Genomic DNA, 17,199 nt, shown 5'->3' with positions numbered 1-17,199 from the left:
AATTTACTAAAGGACGGAGGTGACATACGAAACGTTGCACTTTTATTTCAATAATTAATATGTAAAGCAAGTTTTAGTTGAAGTTTTAAATAATAGTTTACGGGAAATAATTAGAAAACAACCAAAGCTGAAAAACAAATTGAAAAAAATTAAGATCACAAATACCACAATATAAATTCTTTCCTTTTTTTATCAACCACAGAGGGTTTATTCAATTTTTCAAACATATGGTATGTATAAAGACGCCTGTAAGAGGGCCCTATAAATTGATAAAGGATGTATGTATGTATATTTATAATTCGATTTTAAGGCCCAACTGAAGGGGATTTGACTACTGTCGCGCTTATTTTACCTTATTTTTTTCATTTTATAAGGAAAAGTGGGGAGGAGGAGGAGAATCTTTGCCTAATATAGCATTTAAGAGATTAACATTTTCTCATGACACATAGCCAAGTGGAGAACAGAAAGGCGTGTTCGATTGTTATAGGATCTATTCAACTAAAATTTGTTTACTGAATCTGAGCACAAAATATCATTTTCCGACTTGACAAGTTTTTGTGTGGCCACAAGAAATAAATTTTAATTTCAAAATCTGTTGGATAAGTCCCCGGCTTCAACTGACATGTCCTCGGCCTCACCCTAAAGTGAAACCAAAAATCAGAAATAAACTTTTCAACACAAATCTCTCAATGAGTTCATAAACCTTACCCCAATGAAATCACTTTATGAAGCTTGAAAACTCGTTACATATCCAAGCCTTCGCCCACATTCCCAAAGAACTGCCTGTACATATGTATAATAGGCAGATATGGCTTTTAGTTCATTCGATTAGCTATAAAGTACTAGCAATTCCAAAGTAAAAAAATAAGATATATATACGATATACGATGTTTATAATGCGGTTAATATTAAGTGAGTGAATTTTTCGCTGCATCTTTACTGATCATAGGTGAGAAAAGATTCGCCTTAAATTGCATATAACTTTTATCTTGATTTCATTCAACATTCTTTAGCCACAAAGATCTCTCAATGAAAATAACCAAAATTCTTTAACCAGAAAGTATCTACCAAAACAATGGCAGTAAACTAAACTTGTCCCAACAAAAGCATGCAGAAAAAAAAGGCATAAACATGCAGATAGAGTATGTGTGGTTATTACCTTTATATATATGGCATTTCAAATAGAAAAGAACAACCAGCAGAGATGTATGGGAGGAAAATTTCAGTTTCAAAAATACCAAAAGTAAAAAAAAAAAAAATAAAAACCAAAACACAACTGAAAAAATGTTAAACAATAAAATGAAAATCATCAAAACATTTATAAAACTTGAAAATAAGCCCACTTTTGCTGCTGGCGCTTGGTATATGCGCTCTAATGAATAGTTCTCTCCACTAGCAGGAGCTGCAAACTACACGTATAGGCCAGAGAAATATACGGAATTTAGAAATGCCTGTAACGTACATAGGTACGTTGAAAAAAGCACACACATAAAGTATATTGGGTGGCTCCTTTGGGGATCATTGCGGCTGCTTTGAGGCTTAACAAAATATGAAAACAAATGACCCAACACCGACTGCGCACCTACATTAAAAGGTATTAATGACCAACTAATACAACAAAAATAATAATATGGGCTCACGATGGAGCGTAACTTACAGAATGATTAAATGCATAAATGTTAGTAGAACACATAAACACGCACACACACACACACGCACATATTTGTATATAGACAATTACTATTTTATTTGCCCAACAAGAATATGAAAAATATTCCCTTTGCGGGCATAAACGTTGTCTCGTTTGCCGTTGCCGTCGACATTGTGTATATGTTGGAACCTTCTCTGCCGCCAACGTGCATTCCAAACCACAAACGTCTCTGGTTTAGTAAAACATAATATTTGGAAAATTTTCTAAAAAAATTTATTTAATTTTCTCCTCCTTTTGATTTTTGTTTCTTTCCTTATTTGTTTTTTTTTTTTGTGGAAAGAGGTTTTTATTGGCTACACTCTTGAAGAATATATTTAAAGATATATGTAGGAAGGACAAATTGAACGGATTTTTCAAATCAAACAAAACCGTTTTGTCATTTTTATTTTTTAAGATTTCGTTTTTCATCGACATGCACTTTTTTAAAATTAACTTTTAGTCTTTTAGTTAATTGTGTCGAATTTTTTGTTTCATTTTCATTTACAGTTATGGCCTGTTGGGTGCATCTGGTTGTGGAAAAACTACATTATTATCCTGCATTGTGGGTCGTAGACGGTTGAATTCCGGAGAAATATGGGTGTTGGGAGGTCGACCAGGCTCACGAGGATCAGGTGTACCGGGACCACGTATTGGCTATATGCCCCAAGTAAGGATTATTATGACATAAATTTTATTGTATTTGAACTAACATTTTTTAAATTCATCACTAGCTTGCTTTGGAAATTTATTGGCAAGTTATAACACATATCTTTATACTTGATGGTTTCTTTCTAACATATCGAACAAGTCATGCGTATTTTTATATGATTTGGCTGCACCTCATAGATAACGGTTTAAATCAAAGTTTGTAATATGATTATCTAATAAATTGTTATCTACGTTCGTATAGTGGTCCCAAGTTGATGGGCTACTTTTTGCGTAGACAGGCGTATGTGTGCCTATCGCACTGGCTTTTTTATAGCCACACCATTACACCAATTTTATTTAACCAACGTAGCAGTAGGTCTACCCATGTCCCCTTTATTTAAAGCTGTCATTTAAATAAATTTTAGGGCACCTTCGCAGTGCCACTATAAGAGAAATGTAGGTGTATGAGTCATGCATACGTGCCATAGCTGGGGTACCAAGTTTGCGAGATGTGAGAGGGGGATTATATTTTTGCCCATGAACACTCCTAGGACGGTTACAACCAAAAGAAATTCCATGTATCGCATTTGCGTACAGACGAAACCCTACCGTACCGCACGCGGATCCCATGTGCACCTATTGCCTTTTAATACCCACGCTGCCTGTTGGTCCCCCTTCGACCCCAAAGCGGGAAACCCCCAAATATTTTTCACTTTCATTTTCACGATTAAAATGTGCAGCCGTTTTCTTCCTCTCATCTTCCGAAAATCAAGACCAATAATAACCAATAAAAATGGCATCGAAACGGCTTCCGCTATTAAACCCTTTCTCGTGCGAGACATTAACAAATCCGTCAATGCTTGGTTGCATTCCTTGTTAAAAAAAAAAGAAGTGAAACAAGGTAACTAAGCTAAAACTTCGTGTTCCAAGATGTAACTGAATTTTTAGCCCCATTTAGCTAATTTTTCCTTTTTACCGGAATTTTAGTAAGGCTCCGAAACAGAAGCTTTACAATCTTTGTGTAAAGCCATAAATTCGTGGTTTGCGTTAATTACAAGCAGATCCATAAAACGACATATTCCTTACATTCAAACGTTGTCCTAAGAAACAATTAAGAAACAAGTGAAACACAAGTGTGGAACTAGGCGGACTAATAAATACTCTCCACTGCATTGTTCAACATAATTCCCCTTTGCCATGAAACACAAAAATTATACCCTATTTATATGGGAACTTACTATTACGAAACAGTATAAAAAAATTAGACACTTTTGTAAATAAGGGCTTACCTTGCGTAAGAATGGTTGTGCCCATGAGGTTCAAAGATTTAGATACATGTTCATTATTATGGGTTAATTTTCATCATCGTATATAAAAATATAAACTTTTCTGCCCTACAAAGAATCCATTTTTGTAAAGGTCCTCATATAGGGAAGGTTCGAAAAAATAGACCAAGTTTGTCCAAATTTGGTACGGTCGATTATATTTTTACTAAATTACTCTTATGATCTGATAACTGTCATAAAGCACTGAAAATTGCCTCCATTTGTCAGCGTCTTCAGTTTCCGTTATATAAGAGCGAGTTCAAAACATTGTCCAAGACGATCCAAAGTTTTGCCACCATTTTAGAATGGCGAAATGTTATTATTTAGGCACTTTTGTCAAGAAATTTTGAAAATTGCAATTTTTTCGATTTTTCCAAATAGGGCATTATATGGGGAGTGGTCGAGAAAGTGAATCGATCCAAAGCATTTTTACACAAATTAGATGGGCAGAAATAAGACGGACAGGCAGACAGGCGGATAGAAAGGCTTACAATTACTTCGGAATCGAACGGTAGAATAAAAAAATGTGGATCTTTCCTAAGCCCTTCTGCGTGTTGCAGACGTCCGCTTACTTATATAGTAGAAGATGTAATTTTTAATATTTCATAGTGAAAATTAGCTCATAATAGTAAATAGAATTTGGACCGCATGCGTATATCTTTGGGATATCACCGCATATAAGGATTCCTTGAATATCTGGGTTCTCATGAAAAGTATGCCGTTGTATGAAAATATTGTGTAACTGTAGGCGTATTAGTACCAAAACGAGGGCCTCGCCCACCTGTAATGTTTTTACTTGTTGCCAACTTAATCTTGTAGGAAAAAGAGTTCCAGCCGGCTCGGGCTAATTGGATTGCGTAAAGTTCTTTACAAAATATATACATATGTATACATTTGACTCAACTGGATCGAACGACTGAAGGCTAGACTAAGATGAGCTTTCGGGACAGAATTGATCATAAAGAGTTGCAAAAGTTTTACCCAGAATCCTTTTTCATAACCCGAAAGCATCGATGGCATATTTAAAATTCCGGGTTCTCTATTAAAGATCGCTAAAGGCAGTTGAATAAGGAACAGAGATTATGTTAATTTATCCTTATAGAATAACATCATATAAGGTTACTTAGAACGGTAACGACAATCGATCAAGTCCTTGTTATACGCTAATTCACCTGTGAGACAAGGGAAGATTAAGTTTATGCGTTCGTATACAATACTGACAAGGACTTGAGATAAATCCAGTCTTATTTTATTATGGAGTAATTCTGAATCTAACTTAAGTTTTTTTGTCCTGTCTGTCCGATGACATTCAACCGGGTGAATATACCGATGTAGAAATCTCGAGTACAATATTCACGGCTATGCGATAGCCCAATTTCCGTTTTTCCACTTTTCAGCTGTGAGTAGAAAAATCCTCTATTCTCTAGGGACTCCATGAGGATGGCAAGAAAAAAAAAATTTTTTTCAATATTTTACTATTTTAAAGAAAACTATTGTAAGTAAATCTTTGTGCTTCAATAGATTTAAAGAATTCCGTTCTATTTTTCCATTTTATTTTATTATCGGTTTTTATTATTGAGATTAGCTTTCCATTGGATTGAATTTAATTCCAATATAGAAAGCATATTAGCATAGCATTGATATTTCTGATAATCTGTTAATTGATTTGTCTCCTATCCTCGTTTGAGTGCATGTAGATGTCTTTCTAGTTTAGTTCTGATAGATTACCGGACAGAAATTAAAAACAAAGAATAATAGCATTTGTTCTAAGGTTATTCAATTCAATTAGAAATCTGGAAAATTGGATATACTTTTATAATTCCATTATTACAACAACAACAACAAAAAAAGCACTGACTGGTTCTTTTTGCTTTACAGATTATTATTGTAAAGTTTTGTTGCTTTTACAAGAATTTTTTTGCTCAGTTTTTTTTTTTTCTTTTTTTTCTTTGTCATTTTCTTTTTTGACGCTATTAATAGAAGCATTTAAAATACAATTTATGGTGTCCCCATATACCGTGGTAGAGAGCATTTTCTCTTCAGGACTTTATTTCATTCATTTACATTGCGATTCTTTTACGTGCATTTTGCTTCTTTTTTTTTTTATTCCTTTCTTTTCTCCTCCATTTTCCTTTTCATTGTGTTTCTGTGTTTCATCTTTTTTTTCGTTGCATGTTATAGGAGGTGGCTTTGTATGGTGAATTTACGATGAGAGAAACGTTAATCTACTTTGGTATGATTGCTGACATGTCCCGTAGAGATGTCGAAGATAGAACTGAGTTCCTTTTAAAGCTGTTAAATTTACCGAATGGTTCGAAATTTGTTAAGAATTTAAGTGGAGGACAACAGCGTCGCATGAGTTTGGCGGCAGCTTTATTACACGAGCCCGAATTATTAATCTTAGATGAACCAACGGTAGGTGTCGATCCTGTATTGCGTCAAAGGTAAGTAAACTGCAACAAATAATACTACGTTAAAGTAACTGCATGTGTTTTTCCGATAAGCGTAGATCTTGTTACCTAGTTGGCAATCCTTTTTACAATAAATTTTTGAACTACTTCTAGACCATAGATCGGTGACTGATATAGTTTAATGCTCATTGTCGAAAAAATTTAAATAATTTTTCTTTTACTCTGGAATCTTTTTAGTCTTGGATGCCTATTTGTAAATAATAGAAGGGCCATGGCAAAGTTTCTAAATAAATCTCGAATAGGTGAATAAAACGTAAATGGTTGATATTCGTTCAACTATTCTTTGCCAGGACCAAAGTCGAGACATGTTTTGAGTCCAGATTTATAGGTTACGTGGTATAGAAATACGACATGGACGTGACAAGCATGCTAGACTGTCTTTCGAAGTCAGCCAGAAAAAACAAACTCCCAAAATAATTTATATTTTATGCTTCCACGTAGCCGAGTCGATAAGACTTTCATCTACGAAATGGGTGCTCGCGACAGACCTTATTTGTTCGCAGGCAAAGTTAGTGCTCAGTCACTCTCTGTCTCTATCTCTGTCTCTTTCTGACCATTATCATGTTACATCTGCCCTAAGGGGCATCACGGATTATCATTACTATTAATTGTGTGGACAATGCTTATCGTGACCTAAAAAAAAACCTCAAGAAATTAATTTTTCACTCATCCATATACGTAAGTTCCGTTAGATACCTAGATTGTGAGTTTTTAAATATTACTGGGCTGGCGAAATTTACATGCGAACAAATGATAGATAATAAGATGGACAGACTTGACGAAACTGATCCAAGGTTATTGGCTACACAAGGTAAAGACCTCCGTGTACAACACCTACAGACATTTTTGAATATATTACAAAGGAGATAGCATAGAGACAAAGGCTAAGAAAGTAGTCATGAGTGCAACAAATCAAAAGTTTTCTATCATTTTGATCTATGCCCTTTTGAATGGTGTTATAAAGGAAATAAAGCAATTCTACGGCAAATAAGTCACATGCTTAATATGATTTGAAAATTCCTCTTCCCTAGTGATATATTGAACTTTTAGGGTGTTTGATGATCCCTTATAAACGCTGCAAAGGTAATAACAAAGTTGATAAATCCAAGTCGTATCAGTGATGAATATTAATATGAAGTGAAAATTCCGGCGCTTTCAGTTCAGTTAATCCACTATGTTTACATTTACACAGCATTTATAAGGGTATCTCTCATGCACAATGACAAATATCTTAAAAAATGCCTTTAACATATATGTATATGTTTGTCTCAGTTAACGAAAATTCCTTTAAAAATTTTTGTTTGCAAACATGAGCAGAGAAGTTGGTGTGTGCTGTGTGCAAGCTGATGACAACAGTGATTTAAACCAAGATTTTATTGAATCAATATTTATGGTATGCTTGCATAGTAGTAGTAGTAGTAGGGTAGTAAAAAGATGTCCGATGAAATAGTTGTTGCAGATTAAACAAACATTAAATATTGTTTCTCGTTAATTAACATTAATTACAACTTTTGTATACTTGTTTTGGTTTTCTTTCTTATGCATTTAATTTCTTTACCTTTTCCTTTCCATTTTCCTTTACATATTCTCTCTTTGCCGATACAGCATTTGGGATCATCTTGTCGATATCACCAAGAATGGCAACACAACTGTGATAATTACAACACATTATATCGATGAGTGTGCTCAAGCGCATGTGGTAAGTCTATACATATGTATGTATATATATGTGCCAGTGTGCAACAGTAAGTTCAATTCAATGTAGCTTGTGATATACTCACAATTATATATATATATATATATATATGTATAAATAAATAGGTTTGTGTACATTGTTTAATTGTACAAATTGTTAACTTTAATTGTTGTTCACTTGTTATACTCGTTTTGCTTTGTCCGCTTATCGGCGTTGCATGTGATGCGTGTGTGTACATATATGTGTACCATGTGCATGTGTATGCATGCCAATGTCAGTCTGTTTGCAGAGTCAGAAATTGAATTGTTAAAGTTAAAAGTGCACTTATAAAGTAATTGTTATATCTCATGCCATGCCTATGGAGAGCACATACACGAACATATAAAGAAAAAGGTAAAACTTGGCTCGTGGCTCATTTGTAATGCAATAAGAAAAACATATTTGCAATGTTTATCTTAATTTTGGTTAATAAATTTCAATTCACCTAAAACTTTACAACGGTTAACGGTTGCAACTTCCCCAAGGGTTTTTTTTTTTGTTTAGAATTCGGCCAAATTCAAGGGGCTCTAAGACAAGCAAAACGAAAAAAAAAGGGGGACCGTAAAACAAAAGAAAAAGCAAATGAAAAGAAAAAAAATATTATAAAATGTTGATAAAGAAATTTTTTTCACGGAGAGATAAAAACATATCCCTTTTATACATATATTAGATTACTATTATCAGGATTTACTTCAAAATACCGAAAAGGTTCTCATTATGCGGTTCAAGTTGCAGTTCAGGGGGACTGCGCCCTCTTCACGTTTTGTGAGGAAAAAAGTGCAAGTGTCTTTTATGTCGTTCGCACAATTCGGGATAGTTAACTTGGGTAACTTACTTTTCTGAGAGTTCCCTGGGAGCATTTCTTAAATTTTGACTTTTCCATGGTAAAGTCTTACCCTACAGCTTCAGGTAATAATGTACGTTATGCCCGTCGTAGCTTTTAGCAGCTTTAAATGCTAGGTCGAAGAAATAATTAATATTGATGCTAAGCGCGAATATAGCTGCCACTCTATTTAGGAAAATTTTGAAGGTTTAATGTATCACCAAATAATCCGCACAGCATAACGAAACGATCGCAGGAGCGTGCTGTAAGAACTAATTACATTAAAAAGACTTTTTTATTAAACGGCCAAGCATCTCTAAATGCTTAATGCACAACTACCACAAGTACTCCACAAAGAACCGCACCCAAGCCGCCAGGCCTCACATATCGAATCAGTTTCTTTTTCAACATTGTAACACAAGCATATAAAAACCGTTTTTTGATCAATAGAGAGTAGAGTTAATATTTGTATATACTCGCTTGCAACGAAGTTTCTTGCGCGGTCTATGCAAGTACAAGATTTCCCACAAGGATTTGTTCGAAGCACCAATTCTCGGTCCGTATTTAACCAATGCAGCCACCCATACCCCCTAGGTAGGTACACATAAAATTAAATGGGCTGACCACGTGGACTTCAAAGTTTTATATCTACAATGTTTTAGAACCAAAGTGACATTCTTTACTTCTGTGGGAAGTAGATTGCTTTTGGAAGACAAGCTAAAATTTTTAAAAATATTATTGTTTTTTTGTTGGGAATGTACGAAAATTGCCTAATTCATGAAGTATTGGAGGGAGCAAGGGCAAATGCCAAGTGAAAATTTCATGTGTCATAGCAAATATTGTAGATTGTTGTATTGTGTCTTCAACATTCAAACCTGTTCTGCTTGGCTTCTTCCGCCTAGGCAAATCACTTCATATACTGATCACATTTTATAATATCAAGGCTTTGCAGGTTTGTGAGAAGGGGTTTACAGTGAAGACTTTGTGTAAAAGCCAGCAACACAGGCTGCAAGGACAGGCTGCTGTCTGATTGATTATCTGTTGGCCCAAAAATGGGTCACATTTTTCAGGTTGATGCGTTAAAAAACTTCAGCACATTTCATATCCTGGCTCGCTGCGACCTTGACCATTTTGTTTGAAACGTATGCATAAAATTGGAAGCCGTGCGATACCATACAGCAAATCACTGCTGAAACGATAAAAAAATGAGGAATTTTTGAAGAAATTATTTGCAGTGGATCATATACGACAATGATGAACAAAAAGCTTGTTACGGAAACCTTTGTTTCCAGGCGAGTTTGGTGGGTTTTAAGATGTTACTCCCGAATTAAGCGCGCTATTGTCGCAAAGCGTCAAGTAATGATGAGTGGGTTTGGCTGTGATCTGTAGCCCCCAGAGTGCACAAGGCCCAGATACCATTTGTTGTCTCTTCCTTAGAACTCGGCTAATGAAAGGCACGTGAAAATCATTTTTCGCATTCTATTGTTCTACCACAAAAAAATCAAGAGGCTATTGATCCAAACTGCACACATACTTGATAACTTTATCTAAGACCTGGCAAATCAAATTTATTCGAAGTTTCTTGAGAAAACGTTTTGCGCGACTTTTTTTCGCCTAGTGGTGCGCTACGATGATATGCGGTAATTCTTGGCTTCATAATGAAATTCCTTTACGTATAGGAAAATATGGATCAAAGCCCTAAAGATATTTCAGATGCACAACTATTTAGAAGTATTATTGATTAGGTATGGAGCTTACCTAGTTGCAATGACTTTATTAGCAAAACAGAATAATTTGCAAAAGAGCTTTTTAAGGGCTTAAAAATATGTCTTACACGGCACTTTTCTGTGATTGTCGCTTCTTATCAAATCAAAACAAAAAAAATATTTACCCTTAGTATCATCAAAAACTTACGATCGCTTATAATCTGTTCGAAATGGAAGTATTGGCTTTTTTTTAATGCACTCAATATTAATATAAAAAAAAGTTTTTATTACCTGCTCTTAAATCTATCTAAGAAAAGAAGAAAAATAGTTTTTAAAGTGCAATTAATTACTCACTAAACTAATCTCATATCTCGGTTATAGTTACGTTATTTAGAAAAAAAAAAAAAAAATTTTTTTTTTCATGAAAATTTGGTTTTAATTATTTCAAACTTTTAACTTAAACTTTTTGCAATAAATTTCTCATTGAAATAAAAAATTTGAGTAATTTTATATATAAAAACTTTTTGATATAAAACCTTCGACTATGTTAAGGTTAAAGATGTGAGATAGTGGAAGCAAAAAAAAAACAGAATATATAATAATAAAAAATTCAAAGAAAGAAAAAAAAAACAAAAACTAACAAGCTGATATGTGGGTAAATCTAATCTTTTAACTCAACTCTCTGAACACGTTGTTACGGAAAATGATACGTTTGTCTATTTCATGCTTAAATTGTTGTCACATTAAAAACGAGACAAAAACATGTTTTATGACAACACGTACTACGGTAGCAGTCACATTTACAAGCACAAAAGGCACATACAACAAATACAATGCTTTTATTATCCTTTAACCTTACGTTATTATGAAAATGCTGATATATATATATATATATATATATATATGCAAAAGAGGAAAAAGCAAAGAACAGGAGGAATAGAAAAAATTGTACTCGAGACCTAGTCAGTAAGAAATATACGAATTTTTTTTTTTTCACTTTTTTCAGTTTTTGTTTGGATTCTTTTTGATCTTTTGAATTTTTTAAGCTCATATATTTATATTCATACATACACAAACACATAGATTTACGAGGTGTACAAATAGATTCTGTGTAGTTTTTTCGTAAAATTCAAATTGACAAACACTTGTTACGAATCCTAATATTCGCAATATCATCATCATCACTATCTATGATCTTCTGTCTCCTACCGACTAGCTTGCGGATGCCATCGCGGCAGAAACACCCTACTTTTGAGAAGAAATAAACGTTGACCTATTTGTTCATATCCTCGACTTTTACGAACATCTGTTCTGCTAAATATGGCTGCCTCGCTAAATATGAAGCAGTGCCAATCAGGACAGGAGGTTGATGCGAAGAGTAGTCCTGCAACCAGAAGAAGCTCTTCCTGCTCTGCATTGATGGATACGGAAGAACATGTTGGGGTCACTTATTGTATCGCAAATTATTGTCTAACCGTTTCATGGCGTTTTTCATCCCAGTCAACTTACCCATTTTTGCGACTTTCGTTGTCGTTTAAAACAGAACAAAAAGTAGTGCGGTCCCTGACAGCCATCCCGCATCATTTTGAGCTACGTTGAAAGACAACTTGTCAACAACCGACTCTTATACAGTAAAGAGATCAATGTCAAAGTCATCTATACTTGAAATTTCGGAAGAAATGTACGCGACAGGTAGACAAGTTTTATAAAGCAGCAAATTTCAACACAAAGGAACTTATTTATACACCTATTATATAGAGATATGTAGGTATATATCAGGTTCAGCAAATAGTAAATGGAGACATTGTGTTGTGATGTTCTCTGCGATACATACAGTATATAAGTATGTGTGACGTTTGCCGCTTACCATTTGCTATTTGCTCAACAAGAGAGATCTACTGACCACATTTGAAAGCAAATAGAAAATGTTAACAAAGTAAAATCAACAAATCCTGCCTTTACTTTATTAAAGGCTTTGTTTGGCCTTTCATTGCATCTTTATGTCAAGTCTTCCGTATAGAAACTCGGTCTCCAGCTGATTTGTTGCCAGTAGAAATTAATGCGTATAATTAATCAGGTACACATAGTATGCTGCATAATAAAAAATAATGAAGAAGAAGAAGAAGAAGAAGAAGGAAAAGAAAAAAAAACCTAACCTAGCCTAGTCCCTAAAGCACTCAATTGTTTAAAGTTTAATCGTAAACTTCAACGTGTAAGTAAGATTTACTAACACTATGCAGAGAGCTCTTATAACTAAGAACATAGATTGAAGGAAAACAAAAAAAAAAAAAAAAAATGTTCGAACCGTATAAAAAAGGTAGGGACGGTTAAATAACGTTAAACAAAGTTTGATATAATAGAGTGTACTGGCTGGGCGACGGTATTTACGATTATTGCCAACCGAGCAACACTATTAAAACGGTGACAATAAGATTGAGTGCCTGTGCATAATCTTACAAAAAGTGACCGCACATAAGCCATAAATTTCTACTCACACACAAACAAGTGCATAGTTTTCTTCGTCCTCTTTTTTTTTTTTTTTGTTTATAAAAAAACCGTCGCTGACATTTTTTACCTGCTATAGGCTCTTTATCTTTTTTTACCTTGATTCCTTTTTTTTTTTCTTTTGTTTTTTACTATGATAACAAAATTTTTCGAAACTTTTCTCCTTTTATTAGTGAAATTGATTGCTATGTAGTACGACTTGAAACATTTCCTTAATCTTTATTACTAGGTTTCTTGTTTTCTTTAAGTGATTTATTTATTGGTCAGTATATCCTTATTTATTGTTCTTTTTGTTTTTATGCTTCTCCTTATATATAACAACAAACTGCTTTCATTTTTATGGTCTATTACATTTTGCTGCCTTAGCAGCGTAAGTATAGGCTTTAAAGTAACTAACGTTGTAAACATTTGTTTGAAATTTTTCACAAAAATTTTCGTAACCGTTTTTTGCTAAAAAGTGTTTTAAAAGAACTCGCAAAAGTTTGCGACAAAGACTCAAAAACCTTAGTAATGCCAAAAAGTAGGCAACGATAATGGGTTTAATAAATTACCAATAGCCATAAGTAGGCACGAGGAACTGTGTAAAGTGAGCATAACCGTCGAAATCATTTTCATATAACGCGTTTCGAACTCTATGTCAGCTAACTAAGTCTCGCCAATATTTGTAAGAAATCATCCAACATTAAAAATTTTGTGATGTAAACTTAGGTTGAAAACTTTTTTCTTCAATGCATTTAAAGTTAAATTTGTTTTATATAAACGATACCTTCTTTAAGGTTCTCCTTAAAAATGAGTTAGTTCACTCCTTTCTTATGCGTCTTTAAGGGCTGAAAAAGCTTTGTAGTACACAAGTTTGTTTTTATATATTTTCTCTCCTACATATTTCCCACACGAGACATAAATTTGGCTAAATGTTTGTAACGCGTACAAGTTTCTTGTGCGTGTCACGTATTACTCTCCATGGAGGATGATGGTCAGAAAGACATAACGAAGTAGAAACAAATAGGGAGTGGCCGCAGTGTAGTGGATGGGTATATGCCCAATAAGGTAGCTATGGGACCAAGTAAGGCCAAATCAAACTGAGATTTGAACATGCGAACATTGTCTTGATGGTCGCCTCGGCCAAGCGGCAGCTATGTATACCTGTGAAATCGTGATTATGGTTTAAAAATTTTGCTTAGAGAAACGCGTTGCTTTTCCTTATCATCATGATCAAAATCAGAGAAATCCGCCCTTCCATGCTTGCCCCATATATCAACAAAGCCCCTTACATATGTGAATAAAACAGAAATCTTGAATTTGTATGGCTTCCAACTCGTATAAGATTATGATTAATGATATATGTATTATACGATACGTATGATACAATATACTATCGCCGTAGTATACACCAAAGTGGTGGGTAATAAAAGATTCGTTTCAACTCGGATATAAAATTGTTTTTCTTTTTTTTTACTTTCTTGCTTTTATTGCTTCTCCTATAACCAAGTCACGCAAATTATGTGTTTACGCATATTTGTCTTACATATATGTGAAATAATCCTATAATTCTCTCTCGCTAGTTTCTTGTTAGCATTTTATTTATATTTATATTTTGGCCTTGTTAAGTGGGTTCTTTGCGAAATTAATTCACATAAACATCATCTATCTGATGACTTTACATAGTGTCTTTTATGTCGGTTAACTTTAGGTATTAAATTATCATTATCATCATAGCATTAGGATGGAAAAAATTACTTTTATATCGTTGGAGATTTGTTATGGTGAAAAAATACCACATTACGCAAACTTTAACGTAAATTAAGGCAAATATGTTGATTAGTTAAAAAAAAAAAAGAAGCTCAACCAGAGATAAACATTTACATAAGTTAATCTGATTCTGACACTGCAGTCGTCAGACTTGCTTTCGTTCGTAATAAAATGGATTGGGACTCGCACATATCCCTAATAGATCCTTTAGGGTGATTTTGAAGTCTCTGCCTAAAAGTGTTGGGTAAAAACTTCAACACTGACTACGAATTCGACCAACGAATACCAGACTCTCCTATTGTTTTCTATGTCAGTTCACAGTTCGCAGTTCGCGTAAAGTACAAAATGCGCTATTATATCTTTGACACGCGTAACCGAACCGAAACCTTCTCGCGAGCAAGCTTGGAGGGAAGACAATACGGACGAATTTTTGATCCAAGCAATCAACTTTTATAGTCCCCTGACTGCAAAAGTTAATAACCAATTGATTGTAATAAAGTAAAATTTCCATAACATATTCCAATTTTCCGCATGAATAGTCGAGTAGGCAAGCGATCGCGACTAACAACTCAATGGTCGCGGCTCAAAACCCTAAGTTATCCAGCACCGTTCAAATCGATATTAAGTAAATTTCAAATCAAGATATCTAAACAAAAAATAGATAAAATACTCCAGCACTCCGATCCCGCTTTCTTCGAAACACGGCTTTGCAAAACGTCAATCAATATAACTGAAATTGTCAATCTTTTATTTTGAGAATGGTTTTGTTTAAGTGTTGTTGATTTCATTCATTTCTTTAAAAATATTTTATACTTTTTGTACTTTATAATTTTTTTTTTTTTTTTTGGAAAAGCCCTCATTATTCGTGATAAATTATAAGGCTTCGGATATGTTCTTTACATACAATGAAGAACACCGACATGAAGATAAAAATTTTAAAAGAAATGCGCGTATCTTTAATTGAGTCGATAATTAAATTCAAATAAGTTTTGTTTTCGAAATTTTTTTTGCAATTCTTTGGATGCAGTGATGACGTCAACAATGCATAACAATACACAGTTAATTTCGTTACTTTATACCTTTTTGTTTCATGCAATAATTCAAGATATCTTGAACGATGCCAATGATAAATGCACGGGAAAATTCTAGCGAAATTACCGTAATAAATATTATTTTTATTGTCTTAAGTGAACAGAGTTGTATTGAGTATGAATTTAATTAAGGGATAATATCGCCTTGTGGTCTTTTTTGTGTTTATTATTTCAATGGTTTTAATGTTCGCCACGGAATCCAAAATGGACCAAAGTAGCTGAAGATTTTTATTATAATCATTTTGACTGCACTGGCGAAATGGGCAAATGCGAAAGGCAAGTGTTCAAAGCCAACAAACCAGTTGCATAGAGCAAAAGTAGCATATTATATGTAGAACAAAAATTTCTTTAAACTTCTTAAAACTTGGAATTTTAGATCCTTTCTCCTTGAGATTACGTTTTTTGTAGCGATAAGCTGGCGTTGCTGCATTATTGTCTGTTTCAACCAACTGAAGCTATTAACATAGAAGGTTATCAATGGCATTGACGCAACATGTTAAAAGTCACGAAGAAGAAATTCATTTCCATAGCCAACAACTACATCACTAACTTGGAACGTCTCCCCACAGTTATCAGTAGATATCAATCCCTACGCTTAAAACGCCAGCTAAATACTGGTTCATTTCTTTGGAGAGGTAGTCCTTGAACTGCCTGACAGAAGAAGGAAAGTTGTGGCTGCAAAAGGATTAATTCGTTCATTTTTGCCAACAATCACGTGTGGTTTTTTTAGAAAAAGGACTGACTGGTATTCACATAGCATATACAACTCTAACGATATGTTGGGTTAGGTTTCTAATACTTTCCCTGAGAAGATGTTTTTAAACTGATGTTTAGCACAAACATTGTAAGCGTTTGTTACTCTTCTTTCATAAATTATAATTTTTATCTAGAATTGCGCTTTCATTAAATCAGTATGCACGATACCATCTTTATTTCAGAACATAGTTGATGAAAAAATCGTAATAGACTTAAGTATCGTCAACAGCTAAGACATTGCCCCAGAGATTGTTTCCGTACCATACTCAAATGAAATCAATGGAACACTATCGATGCTTCAGCAACTCGCTAATCACTTTACCAATTTCTTATCTTGATGCAGACATTCATTAGCAAGCTTTCGCAAAACAGACAATTGTGGTGAATGTAAATGTTCGAGAAAACCAATGTCTACTTTATATATCCCCGTCCCCCATGGTGCGTTGTACGCGCACTTGTCGGGCAAACCTATGTAAACCTTACTAGCAGCAAGGTAGATGCTTCGCTTAGGCTAAGCTGGAGTAAGCAATCCCTAATCGGAATAGCCGAAGAATTGACGGTAATACGATCCTCTTCATATTAGCCATCCAGGACAGAAATGCAATAATATTTTCTTTTTTTTTTATTAATTAACAAAGCCATTGTTACCTAAAAATATACATGTAAAAAAATTTCTTCTATTAATTTTAGATTTTCACTT

General features: G+C 34.1%; 1 protein-coding gene across 1 annotated transcript in view; it reads left to right on the top strand.

The window, feature by feature from the left end:
* LOC119638410 (ABC transporter G family member 20) overlaps positions 1-17,199 on the top strand; it is a 94,454-nt gene that overhangs the window by 47,276 nt on the left and 29,979 nt on the right. The window contains exons 2-4 of the mRNA XM_038035175.1: positions 2,198-2,357; positions 5,845-6,107; positions 7,740-7,833. Coding sequence (XP_037891103.1) covers positions 2,198-2,357; positions 5,845-6,107; positions 7,740-7,833 — 517 coding nt within the window. The remainder of the gene's footprint in view (positions 1-2,197; positions 2,358-5,844; positions 6,108-7,739; positions 7,834-17,199) is intronic.

The sequence above is a fragment of the Glossina fuscipes genome, unplaced genomic scaffold, assembly GCF_014805625.2.
Source record: "Glossina fuscipes isolate IAEA_lab_2018 unplaced genomic scaffold, Yale_Gfus_2 88, whole genome shotgun sequence".
NCBI lineage: Eukaryota > Metazoa > Arthropoda > Insecta > Diptera > Glossinidae > Glossina > Glossina fuscipes.
Note: the sequence above shows the minus strand (reverse complement) of the source record. Positions and strands in the feature narration are given on the sequence as shown.